Raw genomic sequence first — 22,386 nt, 5'->3', positions numbered from 1 at the left:
AAAAGAAACAGTGTGGAAGCACACATCCGTGTCTTCAGATATCCGTTCGCGTCAGAGTGGAGGCAGAGGTGTGCTGGGGACGTCGTATGGGATGAAAAGAGGTGGAGGGAGGAGGGAAGGAAGGGTGACGGCGAAGTTATGAGGGCAAAAAAAAAAAAAAAACAGCACAAAGACCAACTGACGACCCGCAGCAAAGGACTGAATGCTCAATAATGTCTCAGAGGAAGATTATCTTTGCGGTGTCAATCATCCCCAGCAGCACTCCCCTGGCGCTTGTTGGTTTAGCCTCTTCCTCTGAGGGGCCGTCCACGCATGTCAGTCAAGGGCCAGACCAATGTGTCTTTGATGGGTGGAGATGGTTGGAGGTCGGGAGAGGGGGGAGGGAGGGGTGGGGCCCTTTGTCCCGGGGGCCAGACGCAGACCTGGAAAAAAGCGATGGTTGATGGGGCTACGCCTTTGTCTGAGGCTGCGGCCTCTTTGGAACATCATCAAGGCACTTTTAACCCATCATAATGAGGCTAACAGGCCCCCTCGGTGCTTTTGCATTTCAATTTTCACCGACAAAGGCGATGAGAAGTGGGTTTGACAATAGAAATGCCTCAAAAGCTTGGTGCAGGCTCCATATCTCCAGGGTGATCATGCGACTTTGTGCATCACGACCCTCATGGCGACTTCTAAAATGCGGATAAGCGATATCAAAGCAGCGCGTGTGCAGGGGGAGCTCATCCTGGTGCCGCTTCAGCTCCTTAAGCTCTATTTCAGGATTAGCGTGGACTGTAAGAATACACACCCTGTCGACTAAATGAAGTCTAAAAAAGTTTGATGACTTTGCTCTTTATTTTCTTTTCTTTCGCAGACCTGACTGTAATTGTCAGAGACCTTTTCTCTTCTCCTCTGACACACCTCATTGTGGCACCTTGAAAAAGCCCCGCGGTGCTGCGCTATCCCGTTACGCCTTTTGTGAGCAAAGTTGTGAAGGGCGTTTCCATTTCTTTTCTTCTCCTATCAAAAACACCATCCGGAGTTTCCTCCTCTCTTTTCACTCTCAGAGTGAGGAATGGACAAAGACGTCGGCGCGGAGACTTTTTATTTTCTGTCGGTTGAACTCAAGTTGAAGTGTCTCAAAAAGCTTCTCGCTCACTTTCGATATCTGGCAAACATTCATCCTTCTCTTTCGAGCGGCCTGTCGAATTTGCGATGCGAGAGCTCATCTATAGTCGCATTTTTATTTACTCGTTTACTTTATCCGAACACACTGCCATCGAAACATCGAAACATCCCAGGAAAACGTCCCTGTGTTTGCAGGAAACCCTTGTGGTCCGGTACATTTTGATGGCGGCAGAAACCTGTTTGTTTGGCCTGAGGCTACTGAGGAACTGGAAAAAAAACATTAATATACCCGTTCTCTATTTCTCTCTCTGCTTCTCTTTTTCATGGCTGTCAACGGGTAATAGCCCCGTTTGAAATAAGACTCCCAAGACCTCTTTCCTCAACCCATCTATATCAACTCATCTAAAACCATTTACTGCACTTTCCTAATCACACCCTAAGGAGGCTCACATGATTTACAACCATCGGCATGGAAAAAAAACACACACATCCTCGGTCGACCACCCGTCCCATGTCGGACCCGTCGGCCTCTTTGATCAGTAAATGACGAGATGTGCCCCTCCAAGCCCTGGCTCCCAAAGTCTTGGTCCCCAAATGATGTTTTCTCCCTCTCTTTTACACACACACACACACACACACACACACCTGCACACCCTTTTAGCAGGAGCATGGAAATATCAGCCACAGGCCTAAGGTGAATAGGCCAGCCAACATGACAGAGAAACATAATCAATCCAGCCCCGAGGTGCCAGTCCGTGTGTTTGTGTGTGTGTGTGTGTGTGTGTGTGTGTGTGTGTGTGTGTGAGAGAGAGAGAGGCGAGAGAGGGGGGTTGGGAAACAGACAGTGTCAGAATAGCCGAGGTGCAACAGTGCAGATAAGAGCAAACCTCACCGGACGGAAATCCATTAGTTTGACCTGGCAGCACAGAGAAAGACTTTGGTGCTTGTGGTGACACTCTGATGAAAGTTGCTGCCAGTGTGTGTATACGTGTGTGTGTGTGTGTGTGTTACGTTTTCTTTTTTGTTCTTTTCGGGAGAGCCGGAGGAGGGGGGGGGGGGGTTGCATTCGCATCCATGTGCGTCAGAGACGGCCCGCCAATTGGCTCCGAGTGGAGGAGCTTGTTGAAACTCTCCCATACCCAGAGGTAGATCACAGAAGATGTTTGGACACTTAATTGGCACAATTACGCCGATTCATTTTGCTCGGAGCGAGCCACACACTTTGGCGCGAAGCCAATTGTAGCCACAGTGCGTTTTACCTCCCAGGCTCGACATATACGGCCCTGCACTTAAAGGCAAGAGCGGCTCGCATCTGAAACACAGAGGAAAAACAGCTGTTCCTGACCGGCTGCTGCTCAAAAAGGTTTCCCCTTTTTATAACTATTTTCCGTGCACCTTAATCAGAAAAGTTATGGCACCAAGGAACTACGTGTAAAAATCTCCAAAACAATTTCCATCAAACTATATGAGCAAAAGCTGGGAATAACATGCGTCCAGTTGAACGAGAGATTCGTTCAGACGTTTGTTGAGTTGAAAGCTAACTTCAGTATTTCTCAACTTGGAGCTTAGCGCCTCATGTTTTTGTGTCTAAGTGACTAACAGGGGCAACATATTTGAACATTGGTCCAGTATTAAGCCGCTACACAGACTGTACTGTAAAAGTACCACTAAAAGTGTGCGTGTGTGTGTGTGTGTGTGTGTGTGTGTAGCCGATTTCAATTTCAATGTGTATGCGACACGAGACTGAAGAAGGAGACTTCTCCGACACGAGACCAAGCGCAAGGTGTCGCGTCCTTCCCATAACGCCGTCAGACACTTTGCAGCCTGTTGAGCAGCTGCAGCGTTCTTCCTCAATTCTGGACCAATTAAAAAAAAATGTTGTCCCCATTAGTCTCTCGGGTACAAAAAAAAAGTTGCAAGCAGTGAAAGCAAAACACGATGGAAGCCGATTTTGCACCATTGGAGCGATGAGAAATGTTGATTGGAGATCGGCGGTGAAAGGTTCGTCTGGGTCGGGATCTCAGGTCAACGGCAGATCAGAGTCTGGCAATTTACTGCCTGAGAGACGACTCTTTAATTGACTCGGATGATTTAGCATGCAAACCGCTGCCTGCTGCTGTGCTGCATGAATGCATGTATTGAAGAAGAGGGCTCGTTGGTTGCGGGCCGATATGTATAGTCTACTGTTGCGCTCTCACGGTCCACTTGTGCTCATTAGGAGGCTGCGACGTCGCACCATGTGTCCCGTGTGGCTGGGAGACGCGTCACGCACGTGTTTCCTGACTAATGAAAGGATCATGTCCTCACCTCCCTGAGATCTCGCCATGTGGAGCGTTTATCATTTCTCATCTGTTTCAGTCCAATTAATGGAATTTCATTTTCAGTGCACACAGGGGGAATGATCCCACTTAGTGGACACTTTTCTTTTATTTCTTCAGCAGAAAGTAGGTCCAGTGAAAGCTGCTTGCATTCAGGCACGAAAACTAAAGATTGCACTGATGATCGGTAGTTTAAATGCATTTCATTTTGGGTTTATTTTGGATTCACGCCTCGGACACCCTTCTAATCTATAGGAACAGCGGCTGCGGGCTCATGGGTATTGTACTATTTTCAGCGAGCCGCCAAAACAAACTGACAAACAAAACTGGACTCGTCAGAAACAAACGGGAAAGGCAAAATCTTTTCCACAGCAAAAAATATTGTGATTTTGGGTGAATTGACCCTTCAAAGCCAAACGTACGAACATATAAAGGGTGCATTTTATTGCATGAAATTTGCCACTGCTTCAATTCTGAGATTACTATCATGCTGAAACTTTAGCTCCACACTTATATTAACTTCCTCTATTTAACAAAGCAGCGCACTGGGACCGTAAAGTCCCACAAACGACAACTTGGCCTGACCTCAGATCTGCACCTGACATCATGGAGATTCAATTACAATCAACGTGCGGAGCACTATTCACTCTGGCATTTCTATTATCTCATCTATGTAAGGGAATAGCACTAGAAGCCATAGTGAACGCTCATAAATTGTACAGTACACACACACACACACACACACACACACGCATACACACACACACGCACCTGCATATAAATAGCCAGGAAATGGCTGGCAGAACGCTTCAACTGAACCGTCACACACTTCACACCCTCATAATAATGCAAGGGGGCGGTCTGATATCAGCGGTTGGAACAATAAACAAAATATATATCAGTACTTTTTGTGTGGCGTTCTTCACATGAATGTCATGAAGTAGAAAAGGTCAAAAACGTACTTAAGAAGAGAAGAAAAAGCTTGTTTAAGTGTAAATTTGCACAAGGCCTTAAAGGCAACGTCCAAGCTGGATACCAGACTCACGAGCGGATAATGTCACTCAGTCCTACGCACTGAATACTAAAATCGGACGCCGCTGATGATGAGCAGAGTGATATTCACTCTTGAGTCTCGCTAAATCTCAGCTGAGACAGGAGAGCTGTTGTCCTTTTCCTGAAGCTTTGTGCTCCTTTTCTCCGCATGGGGAACAATGTGACATTTCCCGTCTGCCCAGTGTCTCCCCACTTACACTGGGTTTTTTATAGCGGGCTATAAAGATGAAATGTGGGGGCTGTAAGGGCTCTTTCTCCAGCTCCATTATGGTGCCCTCTCGACCTTAAAACACCACCGGGGGGGAAATGCCAGCGATGGGACGGGGGAGTGAGTTTGTGGTCCTTCTCCACGCCCGATAGCCGCGTTAAAGCTAAGACACGCAGCTTCGCATTATCCACCTGTGCCTTGGCCTCAGCTCTCATCTCGTAAAACCCCAATTTGCCTCGGGGTCATACGTGCCAAAGCTGCACTGCCTCTCCTTTGCTAAACCCCCTCCCCCAACTTTTGTCTCAGAGTTCCCATCTCCTGTGCTCCAGCCAAGAATACCCGCAAAAAATTTAGGCCGCAAATGAAAGACGGACGGGTAGGAAGACAAGAAAGAGTTTGAAGGTGAACAAGAGAGTTTGCAAATTGCACTCCATGCAAATTAGGAGATTTGCGATCCAAATTGAGGGACGCAGTCGCACGACATCTCCCACTTTCTGTGATGAAACTAATCACCCATCCTGCTTGGCGGCCGGGATGACCCTCTCTGCGTGCAGGCACCGGCACAAATACTTGACCTCTGGGCAAAGATGCCGCGAATGCCATCCCGCTTCTTTTTCACAATGAAGTGGCCACTTGGGTCGCCGTGGCTCCGCCGACTCTTTACAAGGAGAAGGTCTTAGAGGGACTCGGGAGTCGTTGCAGCTACAGTGACAGAAATCCCTCTGTCAGGAAGAAACAAAGCTCTGAGCTGTCAGTGAGTTGGAAAAGCTGCGAACTGCATCGGTGGCCAAGAAAACAGCCCAATCCAAACAATGAAGACGTCCATTTTGGATGGCTTGTTGGACATAATATGCTCCTAATGTGCTGAGAAAGCCTTCCGCGATGCTCTGCATGTATCCTACTCGTAAATCTTCAGGATTCCCATCCAGTTCAAGTACAAACAAATCCGTCCAGCGCCACTTCAAAGCATTGCTGCGTTATGAGTTTACAACCATGACTTAGAGAAATGTCTCGGAGGCTTGGGGCCGAGGAGGGAAGGAGGGGGAGGCGGAGGGTGTTCTGTTTCTTACGGCTTGGCAATCCGGGCCAAGCCACTGTTCTGGATGTCTTGGTGAATTTGAACTGACTCCCGAAAAAGAGCGTGGTTCCCTGCAAGTGCACCAAGTTCGGACCGGCGGCGCACACACATCGCCGCCAGCCGTAACTCGGAGCGTGACGGACGGAGAGAAAAGGGTTTTTGAGACGCCCGAAGCCACCGCGTCCCCTCGCATCCCGGGGATGAGGCACGGAGATTAGTTAACGCGAGCCCTCCGAGTGCGTGTTTGCGTCCCCTCGCAATGACGGGGGGCCTAAATGTTCTGTTTGGGGACCGCCGATCAAACGGCGGAGCAGGTGAACGGCTGAGCAGATGCTCACACTTCCTGCTTCTAAATTATTCAGGGAGCCGAGCGCTTTGTCTGGGAAGTTCAAAGCTCCGTCAAACATCAGCATCCGCCGGAGTTTTTAAAAAGGTGCTACTCACAGCATTTTGACATCAATAACATCCATCAGAAATGTCATAGCTGGGAATAAGACTGTCAGGCTTACACTGTGAGCCAAAGCTGCTTGATGGATATCCAGCGCAAGAGGAGATTGCTTTGTATAATAACGGCAATAAAAAAGACAAGGGGGACAGTTCCTCTTCTGGTTGCAGACAGATGACACGCACTTGAAATGCAGGGTGATGAAATGAGTGAAAAGCTTACAGAATAATGTCTAAACTTTTACCTTAAGCTCAATCTGCAGCCCAGTAGGACATCATGAAGTCATGTCAACACCGTCTAATTCAAACTGTGCCCCGTTACCTAATAAATTGCCCCATATGTACAATGCACATTGGAGATGAAACACTAGATAGACACTTAATATTTTACTATTTCTGCCTGTTTTATCTTCATTTCAAATTTACATCTTACGTCCAAATTTGTATTGGCATTTTTCAAGTGGGCCTTTCAGCCTTTCACATAAAACTATATTTGGCTATTTCGGCCTTTTCTAACTTAACAGACTTACAGACCTGCACAAAAAATCATCATACTTAAAGTGGGCACCTTATCTATGTTCTCTACCAGAGTTTAAAACTATTGAAACAATAACTTTTTGTAATATGTTCCAACAGAAATAAATGACTGTAATAGCAAATATTCTTTTGAAAGTACTTTTCACTAGTTTTGTGCAGTTATTTTGAGGAAAAGATCATTATCTGTGGCACATGAGCTTTTCTAGTCAAGAAACGTCCACTATTGTTTGGCCTGTGACTCCTTACACCGCTCTCTTTATGGCCCGCAGTGAAAAAGGTTTGGCCACCTCTGGCATAATGAATTAATAAATGCAACCGCTGATGCTACATGTCAATCCTTAAGATGAGTGGGACCTCTGGGGAAAATAAATCTGATGCTGATTTGTCATGAATGTTTTCAGACAGACTTAAAGTACCTTTAAAGGCCTCCAACAAGTTTCCCCCAACTTTGCAATAAAGGGTGACAATCCACAAGGAAACACTGCTCAAGAGAGATCTGCCCATAATCTGACTTATCCCCGAGAGACGACGTTGTCTTCATCCCCCAACCCTGCGTCCCAATATTCAATCCCATAACCTCCATTAATGACCCGACGGTCTCTACCACAATATCTGCAACCAAAACGCTGAAAAAAGAAGTTGGTTCACTCTCTTATCGTGTTGTATTTAATGAGTAAAAGGAACTGACCTGCAGTAGTTGTGGCTGCCCAGACCCCCCTCTCCGTTGGGGTATTTGAGGGTGTTGTAAGGGTGCTGGAAGGTCTCATTCCAGAAGAGGCAGGGTTTACCACCATGCAGGCTGGTCTGGTTCTGAAAGCCCCTGTAGTCTTCTCCGTTGGCGGTGTAACACTCTGAAAAGAGAGCGACGAGATGGAGGAGGTGAGACAAATCACTTCAACAAGGGGATGAGGCTATCAAGAAGGAAATCAAAAGCCTTGCGAGGGCCGTTAAAACGTGCTCGTATAAAAAGGCAGCCACATATGTGATGGGCTTTATTGAAAATCTGGATTCAGTGAAATACCCTGATGTGCTTATTCAAATGTTTTAATGTGTTTTGGAAGGACCACAGACGACTCCTTCGGAGTAATGGTATCCTTTGCCCAGGCGCAATTCATCTCAGATCCGGCGAAAACGAGGTAAAGCGAGATCAATCACCGTATTGTTTTAATTAACGTCAACGTGGGAGCATGGAGGAGAAGGAGGGAAAAAAAGAAAATGGCCCTCAGATATACAACAAAAGCAAACATGGCTCCAATTTCCAGGAAGTGTATGACAACCATGTGGCCGAGTCAGAGCGAGATAGATTTTGTTTCCCAAGGCAAAACAATGGCTGGTGGAAGGTTTTTCTTCCCTGAAAGGGGGAATTAAAATAAACAATGGCTGATGGGAGCGTTATGAGCCAGCGACGCTCATCGCTCACACTGAGTTTTAAGAGCAACAACTGAATTCCTCTTTTGATGCATTAGAGTGGAACACATTAATTTATCATCAGACTGTTATGATTATTCATACCGGAGGTGCTCATGATTGCAGCGGCAGAGCGGGACACCCCCTCGCTCCAGTGAACAGCGTCTATCTGCAGTGTTTATTCATGAAGTTGCACAAAGAGTCGAAACGGTGCCGCGAGGGCGCGACAGTTTGAAGCTCGGATTTTCCCTCCACGCCGTATATGCATTAACACTTATCTGCTTTTTCAACACGTCAAAGCGAGAGCGCATCAAACTGGTTCACCTCAATGCCTGTCAATCAAACGTTACAGAGATAAAGAACAATATTCGCTTGTTTGGCTGGTCTCTACGGGGTCTTGTTGCTATGTATGCGCTTCGCCGATGACCGGCCCCTTTCATCAAGAGGAGCTGTCTGAGGATGAGCTCATGCATTGCAATATGACAGTCATTACACCCCTTGGTGAGCCAGCTGTGCTCCAAGGCTCTTTCACAATCTCTTCTGACGCCAACGTTTCCCAACTTCCCCTCTCTTTCCTCCCTCTTGCCTGTTCTCCTGTCTTACCTCTTTCTTTTTTTTTTCCTCTTCTCTGCTGTCTTTCCCCTTTCAACTCATACACAGACACACATTTCTTAGGGGACCGTTTGGCTTCACGGCCTTCCAATACAACGTCTGTGCTCTGTCGCTGTTCGCAATTAGATGGCAACCTCCATATCGATGCCGTCTCACAGGTCCGGAGGAGCCCGGTGGCATCAATAACGACAGTTCGAAGACCTGCAAAAATACGGTGTGTTCTTTTATTTGTGGGAGATCCGTGAACTGCGTCGATTTAATTATAAGCCGTTCAGAAAGTGTGTAATGTGGCAGAAGCGTGGGCGCCTTGGCAAGAAATAAATCTTGTGGAAGTTGCACGTGTTTCGTAATTGACTCGCCGATACTTTTGACCGCGCTGTGCAATATTTACAGCCGCCAGCTTGCACGCAAACACGCAAACACGCATTGCAGCCTTCCTGCATCCCCCGCAGAAGTACTGCACTTCATTGGAAAGTAAATCAAAGGGCCCAGCTGTTCTCAGTGTGTCACCCAAAGTTGCTGTTAATTAAAGTTGTTTGGGCTGTGTTGTTCAGTCGAGCCCGTCAGCCATCCATCGCACGGCTGACGGGAGTTCAACAGCAGCGAGAAGCCGCAGGGTGTCGGATTCCTGCGGCTACGATGCTGCTCTCTTGTCTCTGAATGGCTCTCTTGGACAATTAATACCACCTCGCCATGCAAGGTTATCAACCACCGGTAAATCCAGTTGAGGGCGAATGAGGCCGAACACTATTCCATAAAATTTAATAGGAAAACAGCATAATACAACAGTGCTTTTGTTACCCACACACAGGCGTGTTCAATAATGCATCCGTCTCAATTGTTGCTTGTACAACGGATGCGGGCGATCAGCAGGGATCGGTGTTTAACCTTTGGAGGACTTTGGAGATGAGCATGTGTTCTGATGTCAACATCAGTCTCAGCTGCCCTGGTGTTGCTCAAGAAAGATGGCATTGGGATATGCATGTCCAATATGATATTTACAGGAGACACATGATGAATCCCTTATTGCTTTTTACGATTGTTCTGGATGCCGGCGGTCCGCGGCAGATGAAACAAAGCGAAGGAAACGCCGCTATTGAGCGTTTGGCAGCGGTATAAGCACAACCATGAGTCACTGCTGCCCAAAAGCAATCACGACTGTTACTGCCACAGTCAGAGAGGAAACCATCAGGCAGGCACAGGGCAGCCGGCTGCATCCCAAATGAGTTCACGTCCTTCAAAATATCTCCTCCTTCGCAAAGAGCGCGTATTAAAATGACTGAACTTGGCTGCATGCGGCGCTGCTCAACACACTGGATCAATGAGCCAAATGACTTTGTAAATGCCCCCCCGTCCCCCCTCCTCCTTCCCTCCTGCTTCGGGAAACTTTCCTCTGGCGTTTCAGGATGAAGCAGAGCTCGTCTGCACATGGTCCGCTTGGAAGGAGCTGCTGCTGCTGGCAACCGTCCCGCCCTGCTGCTGCTGCTGCTGCTGCCAAGTTGGCTTTTCAGGACGAGCGGGTAAATATGGCAGCAGTTTCCCTTTTTTTTTTTTTTTGTTTTTTTTTGCCACCGGGAGGGAGATGGGCAGGCGGGTGTTCCAGGTGGTTTCAAGGCCCCATTTGATTGCGGCGCGGATGGGAAGTAGCAGATCTGCAAAGGCCTCGGAGAGAAGTGAGGCCGTCGTTAAAGATGAACGGCCCTTTTTTAAGAGCGCCGCGGACGACCACACATCGATCAAGCGGAGAAGAAAAACAGGGCGAATTTGCTTTGGCGCGGTGTGGACATTTCACCCTCGTCCCGGAGGAAATGTCGAGCTCATCTGCTGATTGGGCCGTCAGCACGCCGGGGCGCACGCCACACCCCTTCTCCCTGTCACCAAGCAACTGTTGCGCTCTCGTCACGCGGGCCCGAGCTTTCTTGTGGTTTCATCAGAGGCCGTGATGGGAAACAGAACCTCCACCGCATGAAAGGCGGAGGAAAGGGTGGGGGTAGTGGGTGTTTGAGAGGAGGGGGGGGGGGGGGGGGGCTTCTATAAAATACATGCATATCTAGAAATAGAAAAAGTCCGGGAAATGGAAGAGGAGGACTCGCCCTTGACCGAGCCCTGCGCTCACAGGGTACTGCACCGACGCGGCGACGAGAGAAGAAGGAAGAAAAAGAAAAGAAAAAGGAAAAGAGCCGAGGATCACTGAGAGAGAGCTAATCGCCCTGTTATTATATTGGTTGGGATTTGTGGCTAATGACTTCCACATTGCAACTTCAAATGCACTTGATGCTCCGAAAGAACGAGAGGCGGGGGGAAAGAGAGAGAGAGAGAGAGAGAGAGAGAGAGAGAGAGAGGCGGGGGACGGAGGGAGAGGAGTATGTTGGTCACGTGATCTCAAGAACACAAACAAACAAGCTGACAAACAAATGGTTTCTCTGCGGCGCGCTGCCAGGTCACACACGAGCACTTATTTGTTTCTGCGAGGGATGAATAGCGGCGATAATTACAGACGACCGCTTCCTCCAAGAGGGCCGGCACGAAGAACTTCCTTCCATCCATGTTACACGCTCGGGGCATCGAAACGGGCCTCGCGCATGAGCAGAAAGAGACACGTGCAGGAGGATGCACAGTGAGAAGGTTTTCAGAGAGCCTTCAAACAAAGGTGACAGAAACTCCAGATTACGAATGCACAACCTGCCACGATATGTTTCCCCTCCACTGCGTCCTGGCTGCCATTAGCGTTGCGGGGCTCATTAATGTCAGTGTAGTGAGAACACAGCCAGGGCCAAACCGGGCCAGATGTAGTGGGTTGCAGTTTTCTTCTCTATGAAGGGAGGTTGGGGGGGGGGGGGGGGGGGCACAGCTGGCTGCAACACAAGTCTGGTCCCTTTTTCCCCCGGCAGCATCCCTTTCCACATCAAAACCACATCAGACTTCAGAGGAAGACTTCAGGAGCACTGCTTCACATTCGTTATCCACGTTTTCACATTCAGCGAGGCTCTTTTGAGGAAGTGGCCGAGGAGAGGTCAGGGATCTCTCAGAGGGGGCACTCGGCAGTCAAAGGGCCACACCTCGCCGTCCCTCTTTTTCTGATCTCTGCGCTCCAGTGTCAGGTTGAAAAAACACTTTGTGCAAAGAGGGCTGATGAAAGTGCAAACAGAAAGCAATAGCGCCTCTTAAGTGTTGAGAGCAGATGCCTTGAACGAGTTAAATCTGCCGACGCTGACTTCTCAATGGGGTTTAACGGTCCTTCTCTTCATTTGATGCTTTTGTCAGAGGTTGTAGCCCCAGATAACCAGGCAATAAACCAAGACCTCATTCAGTCCAAAAATAGTCTCCAACACCGCCATTCTTCCTCTGCAAAAAGGTTCACTGCCACAGTAGCCACAGAGCCGCAGGACTCGCTGCCAAAGCTGCTGGGTAGCACCTATAAAACATGGCCCCATCTTGCTCTAGTGCGGCCCCTATTATTTAGCTCCGTAATGGAAAGAGTCTAATCTGCTGGAGCCGGTGGTGAGCTGAACGCACTGCCAAAAAAAAAAAAAAAGTTGCACAAAAAATGCATACCCGTTTTTCATTTTATTTCTTTCTTCTTTAAAAAAAAAAAAAAGAAAGAAAGCTTTGACTTTTTCTAAGTGTTACGTCTGAAGGTTTAAAAAAAAAAGAATCAATCAGCAAATATGCAGAAGCAGATAAGACATCCCGCTTTGTTGGATTTCCCGTCGCGGTCGGGATCTCTGACGGGACGCAGCGCAGACTGAGTGAGAGTTGGCTCTGTGAGTGGACCGGGATGCAACGGGCAGGGACAACTTTGAGTTTTGGTTGGCAGACGTTCAGGGAGTGACTGATGGGCTGCAGACAATGACGTAAAGGACATTCAGGGACTTCCTGAAACCCTGGGAAGAAAAAAGCCACTGGCAGATTATGGGCATCGGAGGCCCGCCAGCAAACCTGACATGAGGGCGGACGAGGTGTCACGTTCAATTACCTCTCTCTGGCTACTCCTCACCGTTTCCTCAAATCATAATCCACATCTGGTGAAAAAAAAAAGAAGAAGAAGAAAGTTTCTTTGCCTCTAAAGCACTTTCTTTCTTGTTTTTTTTTTTTGTAGTTTCTAACAAACTAACACATCGAGGCGATCACACGCCTCGCCGCGCGATAAGAAGACGGGAGTTTCAGGGTTAAACAAACAGAGGGTGAACTCTCGCGCCTCTGAAGCGTCTCTAAACCAATTCTGACACCAGAGTAAACAAGACTTTAACAGCCAGGAGAAAGCAGGAACTCTATATAAGTCGAGACGCATTGGGCTGAGGGTGTTCGGCTCAGGGCTTTCAGAGGGTGAACAATTAGTGTGTCTGCGATCGATCCGTCTTAAATCAAACCAAACTGCAAATTAGAGCGTGGCATTAAAAGTGAAGGCAGCGGAGGTGGCAGGGGAAGCAAAATTAAGCAGAAAAGAAAGAAGAGAGGAAAACAAAGGGAGTCAGGGAGGGACAAAGTTCATTTTAATGATCCCACAGATTGTTAAACCCGGCTCTAATTTTCTCCTTCTTCTTCACAGCACCGGCAAAGTCAACTCTGTTTTATTTTTCTTAAAATGTCCCCACGCTACACCCGAGGCCGACAAGAGACCGACGCTTGTGAAGTTAACAGCAAACACAGAGTCGGCGTCTCCGACACGAAGCGGTCCGAGCACGAAGGTACAGTTGTCGCTCTGCGTCGCAGCCGTGTGCCGGGGCCTTTTTGAGCGGCGAGCAAGACGACCGACGCAGGGCTTAAGGGGAGAGGGAACGTCCCGCTGAGAAAACAACACAACCCCTTGCGGGTTCCCCATCGCATGCAGCCGCTTGATAGAGCCACAGCTTGTGATACAAGTCACGATGGATGGCGCACAGTTGCTAATGGCCGTGTGCGCCTTTCGCATGGGGGTATTCTCAGCTCGCTCTGATCTTTTTTCCCTGTCTCTGTTGTTGTTCTGGCCTGTAGATGGATGGTAAAATGATCTCTCAGTCAACTTGCAGTGTCAGATGCTCCGATAAACGCAAGCAGTGAGAAAACATGCGTTAATCTGCTCTCCTACCCACATCATTCCAAAGCCCCCCCACCCACCCACAGATGCACTTACAGCGAGAATGAAAGGGAGCAATTTTCATCAGTGGAGCGGCCGCAGTATTTTAAGATGGGTGCGATGTGGAGGGAAAGGAGGACACCCACATAAACATGCACACAGGCTCCTTTGTTCCCTCGGCGGTAGGCCCAGTGTCATCGAGGCGACGCCATTCTCACCCCCCCGCCCGCCCTCCCTCGCCCCCTCCCTCACTGTGAAAAATTGCCCTCCGAGTGTTTGTGTGTCTGTCAAGTCCCCTAACTCCTCTCCTCACAATGGGCCATCCCGGTAAAAGGCAGTAATCAATGTGCGGTAACATCGTGTACGGCGAGCACGGCCCCCCGGGCTCTCGTGCAGGAGATGCTTTCCGCGTTTCTCCGCCGATTTTGATTCGCCCGTACACGAATGATGGGTCCTCTGATCCAGATGTGGGCCCTTTGCTCCCCTGTAGGTTCAGCCACTGTCAGCTGGGACACACCAGCCAGATATTAGCTCAAAGGACGCTGAAAGAAAAAAGGGGTCGTCGCTCAAACACACCTGCTTTCGATCGTCCTGTTTGCGCTCAGGTTAGCCGCTATCTGAGGAATGTAAATTATATGTGGTTTGGGTTGAAGCTCTTTCAGTTGCAACACACACACACACACACACACACACACACACACACACACACACACACCACCTCCTCGGTCTCTTCTTTCCTGACGTCCTGTGTGAATACAGGGTTGAGGGGAAGATGAAGTCTGACTTGGATAAATAAAAGGCCTCGGGGAGGGAGCTGCCCTGCTAATGCAAACAACAACAAAAAACACACTGCCGCGCCAGATCAAAAGCTCAGCTCTTTTTCTTGTTCATTCTTAACAGATATCATTATTAAAACAAGACATGACTCGAGGCGAGACAAGCTCTTACATTGTGTAAAGCGGCGGGAGAGATTTACTGGATCTGAGAGTCTCAGGGCTTTTGCAGATGGTTTGTTGTTTGGTTTTGAGGATCTGAACGTTCAGTAAACCTTCCATGACCCATGTTCATGTTCATGGCGGCGCAGGTTAATCCTTCAAACACTGTCCCGCTTCCTCGTTTCATCTTTGCTGCTGTTTGGAAGAGTGTGTCCGATTTTGCTCTCGAGTTTTGAGTCGTTATTTCTTGTTGTGCAGATTTCCTGACAGCTGTCATAAGTGACACCGTAATAGTATAATTTGGGGGATGAAAATAGCCGTGGCTTTGCGTTTCAGGGAGAAGCTGCAACCATTTAAAAAAAAAAGAGAAGACGTTTTGCTTTAAACCAGAATGGCTGCCTAGCGGTTGTCATGTTGCCCTACACATCAATGTAATCTGAATAGACATTTGTGGTAAAGTGTCATATTTAGCACAGTAATTCTTAAGGTTTTGGGTTGACATTGACCTTTGAACATCAAACCCTTATCAGCTCATCCTTGAGTCCAAGTCCACGTTTGTGTCAAATTGGAAGGAAGTCGTGGCGGCGTTCCCAGCGACGAGAAACGCACAGAAGCGAGATCACAGGGACCTTGACCTTTGACCACCGAAATCAAATCAGCTCTTCCTTGAATCCAGGTGGACGTTTGAACTAAAAATGAAAGAAACCTCCTCCAGGCGTTCCTGAGACATTGCGTTCTGTGTGCGGCCGCGTACAAATATATATATTTTTAAATAGTAGCGGTCACATTTTGTGTGTGTTGCTTTAACCCTTAAACCTCGACGTCGTATACAAATTGACAGAACTAGAGGAATATAAAAGGTGGGTAGGCCTCTCTGTCTGGATGTTCTTTACAGTCGGACCACACCTTCGGCACAGGGCAGAGAATTAGACGAATGGGAGAGGCAACATCAGAGGAACAGTGACAGATGAATATATTGAGTGCTGCGGTTGACTTCATTTGTTATTTGCGCGTGGAGGAACGAGCCCAGTGTGTGAAGCACGAACGCGCTCCCATCTGCAGCCGACGAATCTCCAGCGTGCTCGCCTGCAGAGCGTCGCAAATTCATCCAAAAAGAAAGAAGAAGAAAAAAAAAAAAGCCACCAGCGTGTTTGTTTTGTTTAACTTTGTAAACTACGGATGGAGACATTGGTCTGTTCCCTCAGCATTCTTTGGCTTGTTTGGAGTTTTTAACACTTTAAAATCCTCGTACGTTGTGGTGAGAATCCCCTCTGCGTCCAGACGTCTTGCCTTTATCTCTGGCTGCACCGAAACGCCTGGTGACACTCGTTGGCTTTCGAACAGTCGGCGCTCATTGTCGCCAAAGTGCACATCTTTCCTGTTGGAATATCTTGTGCGACTGACCTGCCAGAGCACTGGATCAAATCACAAAAGGTTGTCAGACAAACCGCCACAGAGTGCACCTCCGAGGACACACTAACAACGGCACAATAGGCTGCCGCGGACGGGGACCGCGGCGTTTCCACGTTCAGACCCCCTCTTAACCGGCCACGTCTCCAGTTTCTGATCTTGATTGTGAAAGCGATCCTTTTTCGCTGTGGTTGGTGCGGGCTGTGGGAAGAGCAGCAGTACTGGGAACCAGATGGCTGTGGTAAAAGACAAGGGGGTGGGAGGCATCCCACTGGCCTCCCTGGGAGGGGGATCCATTACGGGAGGATCCATTGAGGGCCGGCAGATTCTGTTTCACGGCATCACCCGAGTGTGACCACCCCCCGGTTGGCGTTGGCCGTGGGCCGGTGTCGCGTAGGCCGCCGTCGACTTAGCCCTTTTTTGTGTTCACCTCGGGGAGCTGTATTCACCTTCGATGCGGGACGGACAACCGAATCAGGGCCTCTTGGCGACTCGGGTTTCACCCCTTTTGAGTCCGAGCCTCTTTCAAAGGGCCTCGCACTGCAAGGGGATATCAGCGGCTCCCTGGCTGGAGGGACAAAGGCTGTTTGTGGGAAGCGGTTGACTGAGATGTTCGTGTTTGTAAAGTCGGGTCCAAGATCTGTTTAAGCCCAGCTAACTGTCGCCGGGGTATCGCCGCTCCATTTAATGGCCGTTCATTTCCAGATACTTTCAAAAAGTTCGACCACACCGAAACATCCGCTGCGCAGTTCCCCGTCACGGCTTCTTAGCTCTGCCCGCTGTTGGCGTTGTTCCTTTGTTTGCCGTCCACTTAGCTACGTCTGCGCCGTTCACTTGTCCAAGTGTTTGCCCTGTCCACTTAGCCATGTCCACTTGCTCGGCCTTGTCAAATCAGCGCCGTCTGTGGGCGTTTTCCTGCGAAGAGGAAAGGCGACAATTTGCCTCTTCGGCCACAAACTGCTGCAGCTGGACACAAACCAGACCCCGGGGCTCAGCAGCGAAATTACTCTCCATTTATTTAAAGTGGTTGCCATTACTCTACCGCAGTAGAGCGCAGGCCTAAGTGGCCCCGGCCCAAGCACAACTCCAGTATAAAAAGAAACAAGGTTCGTCGGACAGGTCATGTCTCACACAGTAGCAATTCAATATCCTCCCGTTATGTTCTTGGTTACGCTTCTCAAAACTTAGAATTGAAAGTGACACCACAAAAATACATGGTTGCTTTGAAACTCGGTCCGTGGAGGATCCTGCAAAAAAAAAAAAAAAAAAAACACCCAACCAATCAGGAGCGAGATGTTTGGAACATGTTACACTATTAAATCAAAGAAAGAATAACAGATAATTTGCCTTAATCATACTTATACGTGTTATTAATAGCATGCTCAAAAAGAGAAACACAGACACAGGAAGCAAGAATGGTTTTGAGCTTGAACCGAAGCAAATCAAACCGAATTATAATCGCTTTTTCCTCCCTCGTCTCCTGGAAATGCAGAAACACATCAGCGGTTCAAGGGAATGGCAAAGTTGCGCGTCCTTTTATCAACGCGGCCAGAGCCGATAACGCTCTATTTTGATTTCACGTTAGCATACAAACTCCGGCTTTGAGGGAGAAAGTTATATTTTGTGTAATGTTTTCCATGCATCGGCCCCCGATGCCCCCGGGGCCTTAAAACCTTTAAAATTCCATTGTCTGTGAATTAAATTGAGTTTTGATAATGACAGCCATTGTTTGTTTGAGAGTTAATAGAATTCATAGAAGAACATGAGGCACTACGGTATTTCATTACTGTTCTCTCACTATTTGATTTACCCCTTCTTGCCCTGGAGAGTGCTCCAGCTGATGGGCTCAGGCCGCTGCAGCGAGCGACGTCAAAAAAGCTCGGGGAGAAAGTCATCTGGCACCGGAGTGGGTCTGCTCATGCATACGCAAATGTCAAGGTACACGGAGAGGCCGGGGAACACAGCTCATACATAATGGTGTTAAAATGTGCAAACAAGGGAAGAGTGAGGTGAATTGGTTGCAAGGCAGAGGGGAGAAGAAAACTTGAGACGAAAGGGGAGTCGTGGACGGATAAGTGAGGCGGTTATGTTGCTTCACAGAGCTGCATCCAAAACCAACGAGTCACAGCCCATTCATAAAATGCTCCCGACTGGTATTGACTGACCTTCGGGCAACAAAACCTCACAAACCGCCATTCTGGCCACACGAGCGCAGCCTCTCACCTCAACATTGTTTATCTCCTTCGAGTCTGACAGTTGTGTACAGCCGGCAGCGGCTTTGACAGCTTAATTCCATGTTGCCGCACGGGACCGCCTCCCTGGATCAGGGACCGGAAAGACGCGCTCAACCTCGCAACACTTTGTTTCGGGGGTTCCCGTTTCTCTCGCCGCACTGCAGCTCTCGCGTCCGTCGCGCCTCGTCACCTCCGATGGCCGCCACCCTAGATCCTGGAAGCCAGGACTGGCCCGGCCAGCTCTGCGTGCCCGATGCAAACAGCAGGAGCAGGTGTTGATTTACACCAGGCGCTTCTTCTTTTTTTCTTTTTTTAAATGGAAGAGCTGCACCCAGCGGAAGTTCAAACGGAGGCTCGGAGCGAGCCGGGCACTACAGAGAGAGAGAGGCACTTTGATAAAACAAATGTAAGCCTTTGAACACGACAGGACGCGACTCACAGTGGCACGATAATAAGCATGATTGTGTGTATAATAACTAGGTCTGTTTCTCCGTCTTAGTGGTTGGTGGTTTTGTGGGCGGTCCGATCCCTCGGCATGGAAGAAGAAGGGCGTTGCCCGCAACTTGACCTTCTTAGGGCACCACCCTGAGGTCATCAGGAAGTAAAATGGGCACCAGCTTGACACAGAAGCACACATTTCTGACCTGGAGCTTTTTTTTCTCTCTCTCTCTCTCTCTCTCTCTCTCTCTCTCTCTCTCGCTCTCTCGCTCTCTCGCTCTTCTTCTGTGGCCAACTGTGAGCCAGATGCAACTTTACTTTCGGCCAAGTAAATGAGGGAATTCTTCAAAAACTTTGGCCTGTCCTCACAAGTCAAAACATGTGGAGTACCACGAGTGTTGGGATGCAAAAAAAAAAAAGGAAAATGCTCTGCTCTATTTCCTTCTATTTCAGACTTCGTACTCTGTCTGGTTCCTCAATGAGTGAAACTCTCTCTGCCTCAGCATCTATCACGAGCTACTATGAGCTGGTGTTACTGCCACTGGAGGTTTGTATAATCAGCTATGATTTAGTTTATATGTCTGCCTTATTGTCAATGAAGAACCATACAAATGTACACCGAAGGAAGAGCTTCTTCCTGCCTGTTATTCCTGAAAATTGCCAACCACTATTTTCTTGTTTTTGTCCAACCAACAATCTTAAAGCTAAACACAAAACTGTATGCAGTTTTTAGTCATTTTTGATAAAATAGTGACTCAATTATCAAAATAACTGCAATAAATGTTCGGTCAATCGTCTGTGGCTTTTACAAAGTTTGAATAGCCATTAAAAAGTAACATTGTGGCGTTCCCAACGGAGAAATATAACTCGTTCAAAGCGCTTTGCAATTTCTTGAGCATGTCGTTGACATCGCAATAACTCTGCAGCCCAGTCTGATGTCGGTGACCTTGCGCTCCCAGTGTCAGTTGAAGTCGATATGCGTCGCTGGTTTTTGTTGGCGTCTGTGTGTGTTTTTTTTGTCTTGCTGAATATTCATGAGGGCTCCATGTGGGCTTGTCCAGGCTGACCGGGTTTGCTGTGAAAACAACCACGGCATGCTGACTGGACCTGTGTGCAGCCGACAGGACATTTAAAGGAGCATGAAGTTTAACAGACTGTACAAAAGGTTTTAGGGGAGATTAGCCCATTTATCAGCCTACTCATGATTACGATGAGTGATGAGACAATAGGCAGTAAAAGCCACCGTGTGTCCCTGGTAGATTGTGCTGTGGGCCGGTGATGGATGCCGACACGTTGCATGCCCTTGAATGAAAAGCAAGGGACGTGCATCCCAAAAGTCAGAATAAGAGCACAGCTGCAACACTAATGTTTCCTCTTACTCTTTTGAAAAAGAAATGATGATAACCTGTAACCTCCGTACGTTAGCCGTTCGCTCCCTAATATTGAGCCGAGCAGGACTGTGCTGCCCAACGGCTAACAGCTCGCATTAAGCAAGTCTCCTCATGCCAAATTCCTCATCGACTTTTAGTTTTTGATGTAGCATTATCCGAGAAATTGTTTATTGTCCCCAGGATGAGAGGACGCCTTCTGTCTCGAGCCCCGATCCCCGGTACTCGTAGTGTAAAAACAAGTATCGTCACGCTTTCTGAATTTCGGCTTTGATTTCGTAGCAAGGTATCGGTTCCCCTGACTTATTATCATAAGTACTTGGTTAGCACAGCACGTACACACACACACACACACACACACACACACACACACACTCACACAGTTCACCGATCGACCGCCAGCGGTTTGTCTGAACTTGTGTCTGCAGTGCAGAAGCTCACCAGGAGGGGGAGAGGTTTCTATCTCCATCTCCGGACCGGAAGAGCTGGATTGGGACCACACGGCCCACATCTGAGACCCGCACCCCATGAGCCTCCTTCCCACAATGCCCTCTGAAATTCCACACGCTGAGCAGAGATGGTTTACTCACACACCGAAAGCTTTTACGTTAAACTATTTAAGAACCCGCCGTCCCTCCTCAAACCAACACTCCTGATCACCTCTGCCAAGACAAGCTTGTGTTTCCTCAGATCGTGGTTGAAGATGGTCTGTTATTATCTTCCGAGACAGACGATTCAGAGCACCTCTGTCTCTTTCTCCCTCTCTCTCTCTCTCTCTCTCTCTTTCACACACACACACACAGTCACAAAGATCCCTCTGTCTCCGGGGTTGTTGGCGGCCAGTAATAAACTGCACTGTATGAACTGCTTTTACAAGTTGAGAGATGATTAAGTCGAGACAGATATGGTGATTGGCTGTGTGAGGGAGTTGTGTGTTGGACAAAGACAGACGGTTGCTTGTGTGTTTGTGTGTGCGTGTGTGTGTGTGTGTGTGTGTGTGTGTGTGTGTGTGTGTGTGTGCAAGCGTGGGATGAGGGAAATCAGATAGAGGATGTGAGACCTCTTGGGTTGGCACTTGATGTGGCCCCCTTACAAAACGCGAGCAGGAATGTTATACGTTTGTGGAGGCTGCGGACGGCAACAGCTGCCTCGAATTTGAACCTTCGCTCAAAAACACACGCGCAGTGGTGGATTTTCTTGATGATGAGTTGATTACTCGAGTGAATTAGTGACCTTTTGTTCAAAAAAAAATCAACGAAATCAACGTGGAACTTGAAGTTTTTGATCCAATACGGACAAGATGTCCGTCAAGTGTTGAGAAGAAAAGGACATTTTAACATCTGCGACTTCATGACAACTGGCTGATATCATCTGCTGACAGAGTCGGCCAGGTGATATGATCAAAAGCTCCAGAGGACCTTCTAAACTGACTACATGGTAGAGATGTTCTGCTGAAACAACAGTTTCCACCGTGAAAAGTGAACTTTAAACCTCAACGGATAGCAGTAATTGATTTTAAAGATGATTGATGATACAGAAGCAGAAGTACACACACCAAAATACTCAATCATCCCTACATGGGAATGTTGAAAAGCTTCTGGCATCTTTTTCCCAAGTAAGCATATGCACGCACACACCCAAACACACAATCACGCACACACACACACAAGCACTCAACACTTTGAGTTGATGTTCAGCCCAACATCTGACAACAGGAACGCGTGTACTGTCGACCTCCCTCAATCACACTTCAACACAGAAGCTGCTCGACCGTTTGCCAGCACCAAAAACAAACATCCAAAGCTCGGCGTGAGCTCCGGTTCAGGAGGTCCGAGCGGCGTCTCCGAGCTGCTGCGCCGCACGGCGACTCCCGCTGCCGTCTGCGGGTTCTCACAGAGTCCAGGCCAACATGGAGCCCGGCTGGACGGCGATCAGACAGGGAGCAGGAAAGAGAGCGGGGTTTGCCAGATAAAACAGAGGATTGCCATGTTTATGCAGCAGCTTATACGCATGTCAAGCCACAAAGAAGAAATCATAACACATGCTGCCATTCAACCCCATCACTCTGTCTTGTGGCTGCGATGCTTCGAGCAACAAAGAAGAGCTACCGGTGTTGAATGAGAGTAAAAAGCTTTAAACATCTGCTCCGGGATTAACT

The 22,386-nt window shown here is 48.3% G+C and overlaps 1 protein-coding gene across 1 annotated transcript in view; it reads right to left on the bottom strand.

Moving 5' to 3' along the window:
* kremen1 (kringle containing transmembrane protein 1) overlaps positions 1 to 18,364 on the bottom strand; it is a 42,016-nt gene extending 23,652 nt beyond the window's left edge. Inside the window, exons 1-2 of the mRNA XM_068604959.1 lie at positions 18,334 to 18,364; positions 7,437 to 7,599 (exon numbers count right to left, since the gene is read on the bottom strand). Of these exons, the coding sequence (XP_068461060.1) occupies positions 7,437 to 7,599; positions 18,334 to 18,364 (194 nt within the window). The remainder of the gene's footprint in view (positions 1 to 7,436; positions 7,600 to 18,333) is intronic.
* Between the last annotated feature and the right edge of the window lie 4,022 nt (positions 18,365 to 22,386).

This window comes from Clinocottus analis, unplaced genomic scaffold, assembly GCF_023055335.1.
Source record: "Clinocottus analis isolate CAN_PGR_092001 unplaced genomic scaffold, fCliAna1.0.p SCAF_7, whole genome shotgun sequence".
Lineage (NCBI taxonomy): Eukaryota > Metazoa > Chordata > Actinopteri > Perciformes > Cottidae > Clinocottus > Clinocottus analis.
The sequence above is the reverse complement of the archived record's forward strand: the minus strand, read 5'-3'. Positions and strand labels throughout refer to the sequence as shown.